This window comes from Notamacropus eugenii, chromosome 2, assembly GCF_028372415.1.
Source record: "Notamacropus eugenii isolate mMacEug1 chromosome 2, mMacEug1.pri_v2, whole genome shotgun sequence".
Taxonomy (NCBI): domain Eukaryota; kingdom Metazoa; phylum Chordata; class Mammalia; order Diprotodontia; family Macropodidae; genus Notamacropus; species Notamacropus eugenii.
In genome coordinates, this window is record NC_092873.1 from 352,199,020 (window position 1) to 352,216,292 (window position 17,273).

The 17,273-nt window shown below is 42.7% G+C and overlaps 1 protein-coding gene across 3 annotated transcripts in view; it reads left to right on the plus strand.

Annotated features, from left to right (window-relative positions):
• Positions 1–17,273, plus strand: part of TTLL6 (tubulin tyrosine ligase like 6) — a 57,837-nt gene that overhangs the window by 8,714 nt on the left and 31,850 nt on the right. The window contains exons 1-7 of one of the 3 annotated variants that reach the window (XM_072646146.1): positions 3,735–4,249; positions 11,168–11,242; positions 12,060–12,140; positions 13,473–13,663; positions 14,701–14,739; positions 16,114–16,232; positions 16,407–16,537. In XM_072646146.1, coding sequence (XP_072502247.1) covers positions 4,161–4,249; positions 11,168–11,242; positions 12,060–12,140; positions 13,473–13,663; positions 14,701–14,739; positions 16,114–16,232; positions 16,407–16,537 — 725 coding nt within the window. In that variant the 5' untranslated portion in view covers positions 3,735–4,160. Of the gene's footprint in view, positions 1–3,734; positions 4,250–11,167; positions 11,243–12,059; positions 12,141–13,472; positions 13,665–14,698; positions 14,740–16,113; positions 16,233–16,406; positions 16,538–17,273 lie in introns of those variants that run through there. The other 2 variants (XM_072646148.1, XM_072646147.1) reach the window with 2 other exon arrangements.

Here is a 17,273-nt window from a genome sequence, read left to right on the forward strand (position 1 = left end):
CCAATGGGAACCTGTGGCTAAGCAAGGCTCAGAGGATCCAAAATATTTGTTTTATACATGTGATTTTAAATATGTTAATAGTTAATTTTAACTCTTCAAGTGTTCATTCATTCGAAAGTAGGAGATATTTTCAAATTTCCACAAATTTTAAGAGGCAGCTGGGAAGCTCCATGGATACAGCAGTTGAACCTGAAGTCAGAAGCCCTGAGTTCAAATCCAGCCTCAGACACTTACTAGATGTGTAACCCTGCAGAAGTCAATTAATCTCTGTTAGTCTTTCGGTTTCTCCACTTGTAAAATGTAAAATGGGGTTAATAATAGCACCTGCCTCCCAGGATTGTTGTGAGAGACAAAATGAGAGAATATTTGCAAAGTGCTATATAAATGCTAGCTATTATAAATGGTATTCTTCCAACAACCCTGTGAGTTCTGGGTCCTAGGTCCATGAACCAAGGAAAATGATGCCTGATCAAGCATTACAAATATAGTGTGTTAAAACAACATCATCATAAGACAATATAATAAGTATTACTTTATTATTGATGATTTCCCCTCGGAAGAAAGAATTAGGTGTCCTGGAAATAAAATACTTCCAGCATCCAGGACCTTTGTCTTACTGGATCTTAGCTTTTCAGGTCTAATCTACTTAAGAAACTATGATCCAACCCTGCTACTGACTAGTGGACATTATCAGGGATGTTGGTGGTAGAAAGAAATCCTCAAAGTTCTTCTTTAATCTCTCACCCCAAGCATACAAAGTCCTTCCTTCCCCATCATCATTTGGCCATGTGGCTTTTGTTTTTCTTAAGCAAAAACCACAGATGCTTCTGAAGCCTTCCCATCCTTCCCCTGGTGGGGAGGGAGTATCTGATTCAATCATATACTCTTTGCTTTGGCTTTTCAGTTTCCCCTTTCTTTATTCCTGATGGGCATCCCTGATGCCAGACCTAGTCTGGGATATTAGCTCAGTTTCAGCCAGCCCATCCATAAATAACCACTTGTCAGGGATTTTAATGGAAAACTCCTCTCTAAGCTGTAAATCTTGGCCTCTCAGTCCTATACCCCCCACCTTCATTTCCATCACAATATCACTCCATTGGGAGCAAAGACTGAAGCTGCACAGATTGGAAGGACACTGGGGAGGGAGGTAAAATAAAGATGCAGAAGGTTGGGAGGGGGTAAGCCTAGAACAATTGCTCTTTCTGAAGCATCTGCTGGGTGGCCAGTTGATGATGGTCACCTGGGTCTCTTCTGCTTCTCTTCTTCCCATCTCCCTCCCCTTTCCAGGATGGGAAGGTTGGGGGTGGTAGTGGTAAGGGCAGTTTAGCCAGTAGCCTGAGGCAGCAATGGGGAGAATGGCTTCTGGGTGAGTAGCAGATGTGTAGATAGTTCTACTTTGGGCCCTCTGTTCATCCTATAGTAAATTTCAAAGCCATGTGGCAAAGAGCTTTAATGTCTATGGGAAAAACTGTGTCCTTGCCTCTAGCACCTGGTTTTTTTTTTTTAGCAGATGAGGCTCCTGGTCCTAGAGATGGTGATGGTGGTGATGATGGGGTGGGGGATTTCTCCCGTACCCCAAAAGAAGCTGTTCTTGTGAGGGTGCTGTTTTACTTTATTTTACTTAATCTTATTTATTTACTTTATTTAATTTATCAGTCAAGGCCTTCCCAATTCATCTATTCAAAGATCTCCTCCTCTAGGAAGTCTCCCTTGATATGCAGTCCATTCCAACACTGACTTTTCTTCCACTTTCTAACACAAACTTCTAGTTGCCTATGGGACATTTCCATCTGGATATTTCACTGACTCCCTCAAACTTAATATGTGCCCCCAAACCACGTTCATTATTTACCCCAGTTCAATTCAATAAACATTTGGTAAGTACCCACTATGTACACAGCACTGTGCTAGATCACACAGATGTGAAAACAAAAAAGAAACAGTCAAGAATCTGAAATTCTCCTGGATTATCCTTATCTGTGATCTTCTATTCTGGTCAGTGGCTTCATCATTTAGTGTGCCATATTTGAAAACTTATTCAGGAGTTCTTAGCCTTAGGTTGGTGAAATTGTTTTAAAAACATTTCAATAGCTATGTTTCAATATGTGACTGATCTCCTTTGTAGTCCTATGCATTTTATTTTGTGCATAATATTAAAGATATTATTCTGAGAAGAGGTCCCAAGGGGTTCATGGCACAAAAAAAAGTTTAAGAACCTCTGCCTTATGTTTAACTTTAGTTCTTCCATCTCCTCCCATGTCCCTCTCGGTTTTAGCTTGACTGATCTTTCAAATGCAAGGTTGCCTCTATCTTTTTATCACCATCCTCCCTCCCAGCCTTCAGCCCAGTTTACTGATTACTAGATAATTATTTTATCTGGATGTGATAGCTTCTAAACTTGTCTTTTTGCCTTCCCTCTTTCACTGTCCAATTCATTCATCCTACCACTGCTAGATTAATCTCCCCCCTGCATCAATTTGATTATATAATCTCTCTGTTCAAAATTTCTCTTTAATATCTATGACAAAAAAAGGACTATTCTGCTTGGCCTAGGAGGGTAGAAAGAAATAGAAACATGCAATGGATGGAAATTACAGGGAGGCACATTTTTTGGGGTTTAACGTAAAGAGTGGCTTCCTCATAATTAGAGTTAGTGTAACATCTAGTTCCCCAATATACTGTGAATTCCAGGAGGACAAGGCTGAGTCTGTTCAGTCCTGTCTGACTCCATTACCCCATTTGGGGTTTTCTTGGCAAAGATACAGGAGTGGTTTGCCATTTCCTATAGATGAGGAACTGGGGCAAACAGGGTTAAGTGATTTGCCTAAGGTCACACAGTTATTAAGTATCTGAGGCTGGTTTTGGACTAGCAACAGGAGTCTTCCTGACTTGAGGCCTGGCACTCTTTCTACTGTACCACTTAGCTATCCCATGATCTAAACTTTTAATTTTCCCCAAACACCTTATGATTTGGTGGAGAGCACCAAACTTGGCATCAGAAATCTGAGTTAGAGTTCTTCTCCTGGCTCCTCATCTGTAAACAGAGCTGAAGAATAAAATATGGTGAAAACCAAGTGTATCTTCAGGGCAGTGATTTAATCTTGTAGTAAGTAGGTAATTTGTAAAACTTAAACCATTAACTTTATGATAGATAGATGGATGAGTGATGGAGAGATGGATAGATAGATGGATAGATAAGATGGAGGAATGGATATGATAGATAGATGGAGGAAAGATAGGGAGAGGAAGAGGAGAAGGAGGAGAAAGGAAAATGAGAGAAGAGGGAGAGACAAAGAGATAGAGACAGAGACAAAGAGAAAGAGAGACGTTTAGTAAGGCTTATTATGTGCCGGGTACGATGCTAAATTTTGGGATTACAAATATGAGCAAACAAGACGGATTCTGTCCTCAAAGAATTTATATTTTAACAGAGTAAATCAACGCATAGAGGGGAAAGCATGATTGGAGGATGTTTGCTGGAATGCGATTGCTGTCCGAAAAAAGTATAATTAATAATTAATAATAATAATAGAAACGTAAAGCGCTATAGCTGCTTAACCTATTGCCATCCGTCTTCCTCCACGGCCTTGGCTAAGACTGCCCTACTTTGTGTTGGCCCATCTAAGGGGAGGGTCAAGGTTGGCTACATCACAATGTACGGAGGATGGCGTCACCCCCCCCCCCCCCCCCCCCCCCCCCCCCCAGAAAAAGAAATGTGCATTCCAGGCTGGGAACTTATTTACGCTTTTGCATTGGGTGGCATATCTGAATATTCCGACCCAGCACGCTGATTGGCTGAGCGCCAAGCCCTGGCCCGGACCCGCCTCCCCAACTCCCGCTACCTTAGCCGGTCTCGCGCTTGCGTACCCGGATTCTTCGCTCCCCAGAAATGCGACTGGACCTGGGATACAGCCTTCTTTCTTCGCTCGCGCTGGTTCTCGAGGGCTCTGCGTCCTGGCGTCTCCCGGGACAACCCTCGGTCTCTCCCCAAGGGGAAGAAGAGGGCGGTTAATTTATTGGGAAAGGCGGTGTGGAGGAAGGGCCAATCTAGAGCTCGAGATCTGGCTCATTCCAAAGCCAAGCTCCGGCCCACCCGAAGTTGCGGCGACCGCAAAGTGGGTTTGGGGCTGGCACTGGGGCACAATGATAGCCTGCAGTCCATGGAGTGGGAGAGGGAGGCAGCGTCCACTTTGACCGAGAGCGATACGGACAGCGGAATGGGGGCGAGCGGAGGCATGAAGAGCCGTGGGTAAGAGTGCCCGCTGCCCACCCTTCTCTGCCCTGGATGTCCCTGCTGCAGCCCACCGTGCTCCCATCCCACCACGTCCTGATTGTGCGCCCTCCAAGCTCCGTTCCAGCCCCCCAAACTCGTGCAGCCAGCCCCCCTTGGCATACCTCATTCCTCATTGTAAACGGACTCCCAAACTTACCAGTCTGGCTCCTGATTCTCTACACTAACTCCTAAATCTCACCCTCACTTCACTCTTGGTACCCCTACTTTGCTCTCCATTTCTGTAGACTCTTTAAAATATACGTGTCTGGCCCTCTTCCTCTCCACATGCCCTTTCTTGACCCAGCCCCCATCCCTTTCTCTGAGCTTCAGTCTTCTCATCTGTAAAATGAGGAAAACGCTTCCAACTCTGTGAACTATGATAACTAAGAACCTCTAGCTTCCTTCCAAGACTTTCCAGATTTTCCCATTCTACCACAGAATAGGGCTTCTGGTACCATGCGTTCCTCAAGAGTCTGAGTCCAAGTATTCTATGTCCAGAGACCTCTTTGCAACAATACCTACTCTCATTTCTTTGAAGGAACCTTCCCAGAAAGGGAACTTTAGACCTTCTTCAGTACTCCCTTATCTCCTCCCTGGCTGGCTTTCCAGTTTTTCACCACGGGGCAAAATCTTTAGAGCTTGGATGAAAGCTCTACCTACCATAGATTTGAATCCTGGAAACAGTAGCAAGTCCCATTTGTTGGATAATTATAAAACCCTTCCACCTTATGGAGAGCAAAGTTGGGCTCAGTAGAATCACAAAACTAAAAGGGACTTTGGAAATTATGTTATCTAATGAAGTAAACTAAGGCTGGGAGAGGTTAAATGAGATATCTCCAAATCTTATTGCAGCCGAGGTAGTAGTAAGTGTTAATCAACAGGCAGTTTGTTAAGTTGATACTGATTGCTCAGCGCTATGTTAGGCACTGGATATGCAAAGACTAAAATGAAACAGTTCTTGCTCTCAGGGACCTTCCATTCTATGGGGGTGACAAGTACATTTATAAACATATACAGAATGAATACGAGATGTGTATTGGGGGTATTGAAAGAGGCTTCAGGGAGAAAATGGCATTTAGAATCCTGATTCTCAGTCCAGTACCTCATTACACAATCCCAGGCAAGCAGTTAGGGTTTTTTGCCTTACCTGAAGAATTCTCTAATATATCCATCCAGCAGGATAAAAAGTTGGGCTCTGAGCCACCCAGCAGTGTTATTATTGCTCTTGGTGGGTGGCAGTATTATTAATAAGCACTTTATATTGGCAAAGCACTTAAGCAATTACTTAATCCTCCCCGTGTTGCTGGTTTCCAATTTTACAGAGGATTGTTCCAGGCCTCCTGCTGAACTAGTGAAAGGGCCAGAAATAGAACCCAAGGAGTTACAAACTCCCAGGTGTGAGGTTCATCTTCGTCCTCTGGCATCTTTTGTGTGTCATTGCATCTGCTTTTAAAAAAAACTTCAAGCACTTTCCAATTGGGACCTCATCAGTCCTTTTGATAACCTTGTAATAAGAGACAGATTAAGGTTAAAGCTTTTATAGTTGCTCTGCTTAATTTTTGTCTTTAAGCGAAGAAACTGGCGTAGAAAAGACAATTTAGTGTCTAACAAACTTGAAGTTAAATTCTGATTTCACAGGCCCCCATGTGCTTTCCAGTAAGACTTTTTTTTTTCCCAGGGACACTTTGGCGACAGAGTAGATAGAGCACTGGGGCCTTGAGTCAGGAAGACCTGAGTTCAAATGTGACCTCGGACACTTTTCTAGCTGTGTGACCCTGGGCAAGTCACTTAACCCTCTTTACCTCAATTTCCTTGTCTGTAAAAATAAGCTGGAGAAAGGAAATGGCAAACCACTCCAGTCTCTTTGCCAAGAAAACTCCAAATGGAGTCACAAAGAATCAGACACGACTGAACAACAACAAAGGCCTTGAGTCCAACAGTATGGATTGACAAAGGCCTTTTTTCAGCCTTATTACACGTTAGTACCCTCCAGTCACTCCACCGTAATGTCATCATCTTGCTGTTCTGCACACAAGACCTTCAATTCCTGCCTATGACTGACTGGGATACACAGCCTTCTTCTCTCTACCTCTTGGAGTCTTTGGTTTCTTTCAGGCTTAAGCTCAAATGCCACTTTTTGCAGGAGGCCCATCTGGTCCCCCAGTTAATGCTCCCTCCCCAGCCCCCCAGCTTAACTTACCTCTGCATTTCAGAGGTTGTCTCCCTCCTTAGAATGTAATCTTGAGGGCTGGGACTCTTAATGTTGTCTGTGTAATCCCTATTGCCTAGCATAGTGCCTGGCAAGCAATAGGTTAATAAATGTTTACTGCTGTATTGATTTCCAAAGTGTGTGTTGTTGGAGGGAAGGGTGTCAGAGGGACCTCCCATGTTAAGAGGCTTCAAGGTGGAGAGGGAAGAATTGGGAATAAGAACTAAAATATGAGACACAAAGAAATTTCCAATCTGAGCTGATGAAAGAGAGAGAAACAGACATAAGCAGACATTGATTTATGCCTGCAGCCTGAAAGAAAAGAAAAGCCTGCTTTGGAGGTGAGAAGGAAGAGGAAATGGGAATTATAATAATAATAGCATTTATATAGCACTATAAGGTTGGCAAAGCACTGTAGAGAGACTCTCATTGGATCCTCACAACCAACCCTGTGTGTAGGTACTATTATCATTCCTATTTTACAGATGAGAAAACTGAGGCAGACAGGTTTTGGTCACACAGCTAATGCCTTGAAGCAGGATTTGAACTCAGACCTTCCTGACTCTTAAGTCAATCAGTCATATTGAGGATGGCATAGTACGCTCTTTTTACAATGCTGCCCAGCTGTCTGATAAGGCTAATTGCCTAATTTTGGCATCTTGACATTTAATCAGCTTCCTCCAGTAAAATTCCCTCTTTGAACCACCAAGAAATTGAAACCCTTTCTGTTTATAGGACATCCATATTCATTTGGAAAACGCTAAATATTTTCCACTTAGTTGGGCCTCCTCCTCCCCAACATATATAGTGTGTGCAAAGATTTAATTTCCCCTTCTTTTGGAAATGGAAATAAGTCACAGTCACTGGGATTTGCTTTTAGGTTGTTCTTCAAGTGACAGTGAAGGACAGCCCCAGAGCCATCTATATCCCTTTGGGGGTGCATTTTCAGGATAGTTGGTCAGGATTTTAGAGCTTGTTAGCCCATGGCCATGGGGGAGAGCAAAACTTAAGTCTTTTAGAAAGAATAAGTCAGTGACTGTAGTCTCATTATCAGCACCATGCTAAAATGAAGGAAATCATTCAGGTTGCTTTTGTTATTTGTCCCGGGTGAATAAGATTGACTCTTGGGAAGCTAGCCAAACATTCCTTGAGTTACCAAAACAAGTGGAATATCTCGGTTTGGTTACTATGGTTACCATTGGTGACACACCTATCAGCGGTTGCTTTTCCTTTTTCATTAATCTTGCAACTCGTCTCCAGAGTGTGGCAGCATAGGCTTATGGGAATTTGAGTCCAAAGCTACAAGAGATAGGATATCCCTTTGGACCACATTGGACTACATTTCCCATAAGGCTATGTGCTACACTCTGGATCCTGGTTATACTCTTATTAATGCTTCATATCCATCACCAGGAAAGATCAAAGGAACCCAGAGATGGCAAGGAGCATGTTGGTCCCTGCTGTGGGCTCCAAGGAGCTAGAGACTAGAAGCCACAATTGGATTGGAACTGAGCAGGTGTTTCTAGGGAGAAAACCCAGGTAGAAATCCTGGTTCTTCTTTGGAAGATTCCAGTTCAACTTATGATTCAGATACTTATTAGCTGTGTGACTCCGGGCAAGTCACGTTTAACTACTGTCTGCCTCAGTTTCCTGGTTTGTAAAATTAGGATAATAGTACCTCTCTCACCAGATTGTAGTGAACTCAGATGAGATAATATGTAAAGTATTTTGCAAATAGGGATACATAAATGCTAGCCATTGCTACCTTTGTGAAGTTGAGAAAATCACTTCCTTTCTCTGGGCCTCAGTTTCCTTTTCAGTATAATGAGAGGTTGGACTGAATGATCCCTTAGTGTCCCTTCTGCCTCCAAATCTTATAATTACAAGGTACAACATGCTTTCTACTCCTGTATTTCCCCACAGTGTGACATATATAAAATAGCTGTATTTAATGTTAAAAAAACCCAAAACTCTCCCCTCCCCCAGGGTGAACTTCACTCCTCTCATTTCCATAAGAGTGTTGATGTCATGTAGTACAATGGAATGATCATTGGATTTGGAATGGGAAGCCCTGGGTTCAAATTATGACTTTGCCACTTACTGCTTACCTGACCTTGGGAGGGTGTTTTTCTACCTCTCTGGACCTCACTTTCCTCATTTGAAAAATGAAGGGGTTAGATTAGATATCCTTTAAGGCCTCTTTCAGTTCCTTAGATCCTATGATGTTGCAGTGATTTTTTTTTTATGGATCTAAGGTGCTATAATAATCTGAGGAAATGAGATTGCTTCCACAAAACACACAGGATAGCCACATTAACTGCTAGTCATATTTTCTACAAGTAATCAGCACATGATTCATTGTTGAAACATTTCGTTTTATAGCTGCCATGTGCAGGGAGTTTAGCTGTATGAAAAAAACAAAACATTGCAATCTTTGGGCTCAAACTGCTTCAAACCCAGCAGAGGAAAGGGGGAAGGGGAAGTTAAGTAACTATAATATCCATAGGAAAGACAAGATTTGGGGAGGATCCTTGGTCTATAACTGAAAATGTCCCTAGAGGCCATTTAGGCCAACTCTGTCTCTTTAGATAAGAGGAAACCAAGGCCCTGGGAGATTAGTTGATTTACTCATGGCCAGACAGGTTATAAATGTCAGAGGCTGGATTTGAACCTCATTCTGTGACTCTGTAGTCAGTGTTTTTTCCATTGTACCATGTTGCTTGCTTGGGAACTTCTAGATGGGATATCAGAGAAAACTCCATGAAGTAGGCGACACCTGATTCATGGAAGAATAGAATTTACCAGGTGATGTGGTGGTTCTGTTTAAGGCACATGAGCAGTGCATGCAAATGCAAAGAGGCAGGAGAAATCAGAATAAGATGCAGCCACAGAGAGTGGTCCATTTGGGTTGAATGAGAGTACCGAAAGAGGAGCAGAGGGAAGTAAGCTGAGAGTAGTAGGTCAGAGCCACATAATTGAGGACCTTGATTTTCAGTTAGGCTAAGGAATTGGTTTTTCCCCTACTAAGACAATGGGTAGCCACTGAAGATTTTGTAGGAGAGGCAGTGATATAATCAAATCCATTCATCTAATTCAATTCAACAAGCATTTATTAAGTTCTAATCCCAATGCCAGATACTGGGTATAGATACAAAGACAAAAATTAAACAGTCTGCTCTCACTGGGAACTCCATAACATGGACACAGATAATGTATATGAAGTATATTCATGCATATATGTGCAAAATGTATACAAAGTAATTTCAGTGAGCAAAGGAGCACAGAGGACTGGGTGGGAGTAGGGGGTGGGAATTGGGAAAGGCCCTTTGTTTTAAGTAGGTGGCTCTTGAGCTAAACTTTGGAGGAAATTAGAGATTTGGTCAGGGAGGAGGAGAAGGGAGAGAGTTTCAGCCTTGTGGGCACTCCTGAGTGGAGAGATGGAATGTTGTGGTATGAGCAAGTAGGTTTGTTTGGCAGTAGGGAACCACTGAAACTTTTTTAAGTGGGGGTGGGAAAGACATGCTCAGACCTGCTGCTTTAAAAATATCAGTTTGGCAACAGATGGTGGTATGGGAAGTGGAGAAGAGAGAGACCATGTAGGAGGCTATTAAAATAGTTACAGGACATGTCTTCACCTGACTGCCTGGCAACAGTATCCTTCTTTCTCATATACCACCCGTTCCCCTGATCATGTTGCCCTCTTGTGAGGTCTCCTCTTTTCTCCATCAAGGCTACTCTTTTGGACCAGATTCTACCTGAATAAAAATGTACGTGGTGGTGGTGGTGATGATGGGAGGGAGCGGGATATAGTGGGATCTCCTCTTTAGGAGGATACCTCCTTAGGGATGGGCCTGATGTTAATAGTAGGGGGGAAGGAGGCAATAAACACTTTTTTCCCCCTCTGCTCATAAATTCTAATTTGTATTATATTTAGTGGTGGTGCCTGTCTCTCCCAATAACTTGAAAGCCCTTATTAATCATTTCATTGCACCTAGTAGACTCTTAATAAATGTTTGTCCGAAGAATGAATGAATCAGACATCTTAATTTCAGGCAGGCAGGGAGACTGGAGGTCAGAGTCCAAAGAGCAATGGACTGAGTCAGACAATCCTCACTTGGGTCTTGGTTCTTACTAGCTATGTGATCTTGGACAACTTCCTCACTATTGGGCCTGCTTCCTCATTTATAAAATGGGAGGGTGGTATGTACTAGATGATTTCCCAGGTTACTCCCAGTTCTAAATCTATGAATCTCGTGGGCAGGACCAAGGTCACTTGTTTTGTTAGATAAGAAGAGGTAGGACCGCATCTTTGTTCAGCCTCATTTGTGTCTTTGAATCACAGGGCCAGGAGAGTAGTAGATGTTAAATGAATTCTTGTTGAATTGAAAGGAGGGAAGAAAATTCTCTTTTAATCTCATTCAGAAGTTGGGCTAGATGATCCTTCTTTAAGTCTAAGGTGGCTTCTAGCTGAATGTTTAGTCAAGAGTGCCATCACTAAGGCTGAATTGTATGTGTCTATGGAAGCCAAAGAAATGCCAGCAATACTGGCAAGAATGGGAGGGAAAAAAATAAAACAGAAGGAAATAATAGAAGAGGATAGTAGAGAGATAGAGAAAAGAAAGTTAAAGGTGATGGAGACTTGACTTTATTTTTCTTTTCTCTTGACATGTGTCCCCTTGGGCAAGGACTAGAGAGGGAGAGAGAACAGAACCTATTCCAGATGGAAGAGGCTGGCCTAAGGGTCCGTTTCCTTACCTCAGGTTAGCATTAACCTTTAAGTAAACAGAGCCTCTCCTTGAGGGCTTGGTAAACACTAGCTCCTTGCGCTGAGAATGGAACTCAAGGTATCCTTACAAGAGAGTAAGGCAAGGTAAAGATTTCTTATCCTTCACTTCTTTTTGAATGTGACTCAGAATTTATCAGAAGCTCTTGGACCTGAGTTTCCATATCTGCAAAATGAGGGGATAGGAATAGGGAAATTTTCCACTTCTAAATCTGTGATCATAGGATCACATGGTCCTATGGCCTGTACGATTTAGGTTTCATCTGTCAATTTATTGACTCAAGTTGCTTTTCTATTGGAACAGATAAGACCATCCAAGCTGTTTTTGGTGCAGGTACCAGTCCTCATATGTAACAGCTTTGTCTTCTAGGGAAAAATCCAATCTGGCTTCATTCATTCCTGCTTTCTATCACAGGGTTATTATGAGAAAGCTGTTAGACAAAATGAAATTTCATGAGACTTTGAGAATCAGTGTGCTGGACCTGGAATCCACAGCCCAAGGTTCAAATCCTGGGTCTGCCATTCACTGCCTGTGTGACCTTGGTCAAATCATTTAAGGTCCCTGGGCCTCAGTTTCTCCATCTGTAAAAAAATGAGAGGGTTGGATTACATGACCCCTGTGGCCCCTTCCAGCTCTAAATATCTGATCTTGCATTTTGCTTAGTATGTAAGAAGTGGTTAATAAATAAATGTTCATTGAATTAATTTATCAAGTAAGATAGATGATATATATGAAAATGGTCATAAAACACTACACAAATGTAAAGGATTATTAATAAAATCTGCCAATGCAGGTGTGTGAGCAGGGAAGGGAATGTAAAAGGGGCCCCCATCATCAATTTGAGAGAGTCCATCCTAGAAGAAGAGGAGAGGGGGTAAGTATACAGTGGGGTAAATGGTACTAGGGTCCAGGGTATACATGGATGCTGGGGAGCGGGGTTGGGGAGGGATCATATTGGAGCTAAAGAGTTTGAGGAGAGAGGTAAGGAGAATGGCGAGGGAGCAGTTAGAAAAAAGATTGGTGAAGGAACTTGGATTTTCAGCCTGTCTCTGGGCTTAATAATGTACAAAGCCTAGAGCAGGACTCAGAGAAGACAGAGGGTATAAGTATTATTGAGTAACTTACATGCTCTACTTGGGATGTGTTCGAAGAACAGATGCAGACCCTCCTTCAAAGAGCTTATATATAATTGAAAACACAAGGCAAACCCACTGAAATTCATAATAAATATTTTCTAAGTTATCTCAGAGACAAAGGTTGGAGATTGTGTTGGATTTTTAGGGAATAGATGGAGCTAATCCGGGAAAGCTATTTGGATCAGGTTCAGAACTGTGATAAAAGCAATGTGTGTTAGGGAGGGGAGGGAGGGGGAGATTTGGGTATTTGGTGGGAGGTTTGGACAATCTGTCCAAAAACTTGAGAGCAGGAAGACCAAGGCCTAGTAGCAGGAGACTGTCAGAAAATCATCTTGACTCACCACAGGGACTCTGTCATTTAATATTTAATTTTTTCCCAATTATATGTAAAAACAATGTCAACATTCTTTTTTTTTTTTTTCTTCAAATTTTGAGTTCTAAATTCTACCACAGGGACTCTAGAGCAAAGTATAGGGAGATATGCCAAGAGTCTTAGAGGTGAATGGAACAAGAGTGAATGTATAATTTTATCATAAATTCTTTTGGGGTAGGCTTCATGCCAATAGGTTGCCTTAACTTTCAAGCCAGCACCCTACTTACTCTCTTAGTGGTCTCTTTGGGGCTTTAAAAAGTTAACAGATTTCCTCAGAGCACCTAATTGTATCCTCTGGGAATAACTCCCTCCCCTAATAAGGCCCAGGGCTTGCCTCTTGAATTGTAGTATCCAGCCTGGCACCATCTGTGCTTGTTAGGGAGAGCTTGTTTACCGGTTGCCACTATGCATTGGAAAGTTTCAGCCTACTCTACAGTCACAGGAGAGAGAAGCCAGGCCTGGGGTTGGTTGGCTGACTCTCTAAGGTTATATAGTTAGCAGCAGAAGGAGGAATCAGTCCCCACCTTGAACATGCACCAGCAGAGTGGGTTGGAGATTTTGTCACATTAACCCCTTGCTCTTGTGGTGGGGGAATGCTCTTGCCATCTAAATGAACAAGGAAGGGGGTCCCCCTGGAGGTGGGTTCATGCAACTGCTCTCCACCCTTCCAGTGGTCCTACTCTTGTTATTTTCCCAGAACTCCATCCCCAGAGATGCCGCAATTCCTGGCCTTGGAAGAAGTGGAACTGGGAGAGTCAGATGAAAGGGAGGACATCTCGGTAGAGGGGGAAGCAAGAAGGCATGTTACCTTGGCTTTTGTCGAGAAAGATCCCGTGGTATCCTTGCAGAAGTGTTCTCAGCGTCATAACAAGAAGAAGAAGAGAAGGAGGTTAGAAATGGAGGATGGGAAGTGGGAGAGGGGAGGGTAGACCATGGAGACAAGAGCCTCAGAAAAGTACATGGGCACCATGGAGAGCTGCCTGTTATAAAGAAGGAGGATGCAGAAAGAGGGGATTATTGGGAGACAACTGTGACTTTTATGCCAATATAAAATTATCTGCTTTAATGAAGGCAAGAAGTGGGATCAAACTCAAATAGAAACAGCACCCATCAAACAGGATCCCTGTAGAGACATATTGATATAGAAAAACACATATTAACATTATCGACATTCTTTGGTATTTCTATATATTTGCTAAATATTTCCCATTTTAATCTGGTTCTCTAAGAGCAACTCTGATGTACGTAATCTAAACCATTGCTAACCTTACAACCTTTCTGTTCACTGTTAGAATGTGATTTTTTTTCTTTTGTAATTTCTTGCAAATAAATGCTGTCTATTGTCCTGGGAATTCCAACCACTTTGAGCAAAACAAGAAAGGTGTTCTCTGAAGATCTGAGTTGCTGAATCTGACTCTGGCTCTCCTGTGTCTCCTTCTCCATTTGGCAAAGGAGCTGTCCTTTCTCTGAGCTTGGACTCTTTCTGACTCACCTCCTTCCTTTGGGGACATGGAGCAAAAAGGGAAACAATTGCATTTTTTAAAAGACCTATAATTCTAGCTCCTACCTTCCTATAGATATAAGAGAAATAACATACTGGTAATGGAGATACAATTTGCCATAGGCAAAACATAAATTTCCAATAATGGATCAGACACTTCTACATTTAATGGTACACATTCTCATAACAGCTACACTCCCTCTTGATCTGTGAAATATCCTGCAGTGGGAACTGGGGAAACTAGTTTTAGTAAAGTTAGGGATTAAGTTGCCCTGACAACTCATATTTTAAGGACCCCCTCCCTCCCAACCATGGATGGAATATTTTATGATATAGCTCACTGATTTGTGGGTCTTGCCATCCCGTGGTCCTTTTCGGTTTCTCTGTCTCTGTCTTGCTGCTTTCTTTTTTCTCTTTTCCAGATGATTGGTGATCAATCTATCCAGTTGCCGATATGAGAGTGGTGAGCATTTTGTGTTTGGGGAACCAAGTTTGGTTGGTGAGCCACTGGATTCCTTGGAAGGGCCAGATTGCATTTTTATGCATCCTTAAGGATACAAGAAAGTAATTCCAAATTTTGTATTTCCCTTCTCATTCAATTTCAGTCATTTTTCAGTTGTGTCCGATTCTTGGTGACCCCATATGGGGTTTTCTTGGCCAAGACACTGGAGCATTTTGCCATTTCCTTCTCCAGTTCATTTTACAGATGAGGAAATTGAGGCAAACAGTTAAGTGACTTGCCCATAATGCTAGTGAGCGTCTGAGATTGGATTTGAACTCTCTATGCATTGCACAATCTAGCTGCTTTCCATCTCATAGTCTGAGCTAAATATCTAGGGAACTAGTCTCCCAAGATGCCTGATTTCCAACAAGGGAAGCCAAAAATACACACCTTCCACATACTTTATACCTCTAGCTGTCATGTCAGCTGTATGGACAGCAGCTTTGAGGCATATGTGGTGTGAGTTCACAACCATGAAGGCTATCGGGGAGGCATCTGTCACCCTTGCATGTCTTGTTCAACGGGTTTTCCCTCTGCATTTTTATCATACCCTCCAGATGAGTAGCACGTACAGCTAATTTGAAAACAGTGGACTATCTGAAAATTAACAATATTCTGTAGTAAAGTATAGGGTAATCTTTTTTTCCCCAGACATTTTGCTGTTCTAATTAAGTTTTACTCAGGCTTAGCATCCTAAATCTCAATTCAGAAGGGACTTAGAGATCATCTAGTCCAAACCCTTTATTTTACAGGTGAAGAAACTGAGGCACAAAGATAGTAAATGATTTGTCCAGAGTCCTGCATATACTTTGTGGCAGAGTCAAGATTAGAACCCAAGTCCCCTTGACACCAAGTCCAGGACTCATTCCATTGTACCACAATTAATTTGTGTTCTCTAAGTGTTCAGTAAACAGTGTTTGGAAATAGTTCAGTTTGTTCTCTGTAACAAAAATAAGCCATGAATTTAGGGTGAAGTTTGCCACAGATAAGCCAAACATGCTGTGTTCTTCAATAGAATTGTACCCATCCCATTTGCCATCAGTGATAGGGTCCTTCTTGGGCAAGGGGAGAGAGGGTGGCTGTAAAAAATAGAGAGCAGAAGGGATAGATAGATGGTGCAGTGAATAGAGCTCTGGCCCTGGAGTCAGGAGGAGCTGAGTTCAAATCTGGTCTCAGACACTAGCAGTATGATCCTGGACCAGTCACTTAACCCCGATTGCCTAAAAATAAGAAAAGAAATAAAGAGCAGACAGTGCCCAGCTTACCTGACACAAGGTAAATCTTCTCTTCTAGTTCATGGTTTGATGTGCTCTTCTTTCTGTATCTCTAATGCAGTTCGTCGGGCAGCCAGACTTTATGGCTTACGGGAGGGAGGAGACCATGATGACTGGACCCTTTATTGGACAGACTTCTCAGTTTCCCTAGATCGAGTAATGGAAATGAAGAGTTACCAGGTACTAGAGTCTGAATCAGTCCCCAACGTAGGGGAAGCATCTGCTCTGGGGAGCAGAGGACGTCTGGCCCCAAGCTCCCATGCACAGTGAGAAAATTGGTTCCTTGTGTGTGGGTGTTTTCATTTTCTCCTTGGAGTTGAGGTTGGAGCTCATGCCTTCTAGCTTTCTTTGCAGAAGATCAACCACTTCCCTGGAATGAGTGAAATCTGCCGAAAGGACCTGCTGGCCAGGAATATGAGTCGTATGATAAAGCTTTTCCCTAAAGAATTCCATTTTTTCCCTAAAACGTGGTGTCTTCCAGCAGAGTAAGTGTCTATGTTCCCTACTTCAGTCTTCCCAACTTTTCTTTCTCTTTTATCAGTCAGTCATCGAGTCAGTTAGCAGATGTTTCTTATGTACCTACTGGGTACAGGCACTCTGCTAGGCTATGGGGACAAAAGGAATCACTCCCTGCCCTCCGAGGGCTTATATTCTAACGGTGGAGGCGACTTGCATGAATATAGCTACATGCAACACAGAGACAAGGTAATCTTGATGGGGGAGGCACCAGCCTCTGGAGGGACTAGAAAAGGCCTCTTGAAGGTTGAGTGTTAAAGGAAACCCAGGATTCCCAGAGGCAGAGACAAGAAGACAGAGCCAGTACAAAGGCGGACACTGGAGATGGAATGCCGTGTGTGAGAAACAAGAAGCCTGTTTAGTTCAAGTTGTTGTTAAGTCATTTTCAATCATGTCCCACTCTTCATGACCCCATTTGGGCTTTTCTTGGCAAAGATAATGGAGTGGTTTGCCATTTCCTTCTCCAGCTCATTTTACAGATGAGGAAACTGAGACCAATAGGGTTACACAGCTAGTACCATCTGAGGCAAGATTTGAACTCAGATCCTCCTGATTCCAGAACCAGTGCTCTATCCACCTAGTGTCCCCATGGGCATTGAATTATGGGGTCCTAGATTTAGAGCTGGAAAAGGCTTTAGAAATGGTGTTATGCAAACGCCAATCAAGAGAAACAGTGTTGCCCAGGGTCACACAGCTAGTAATTGA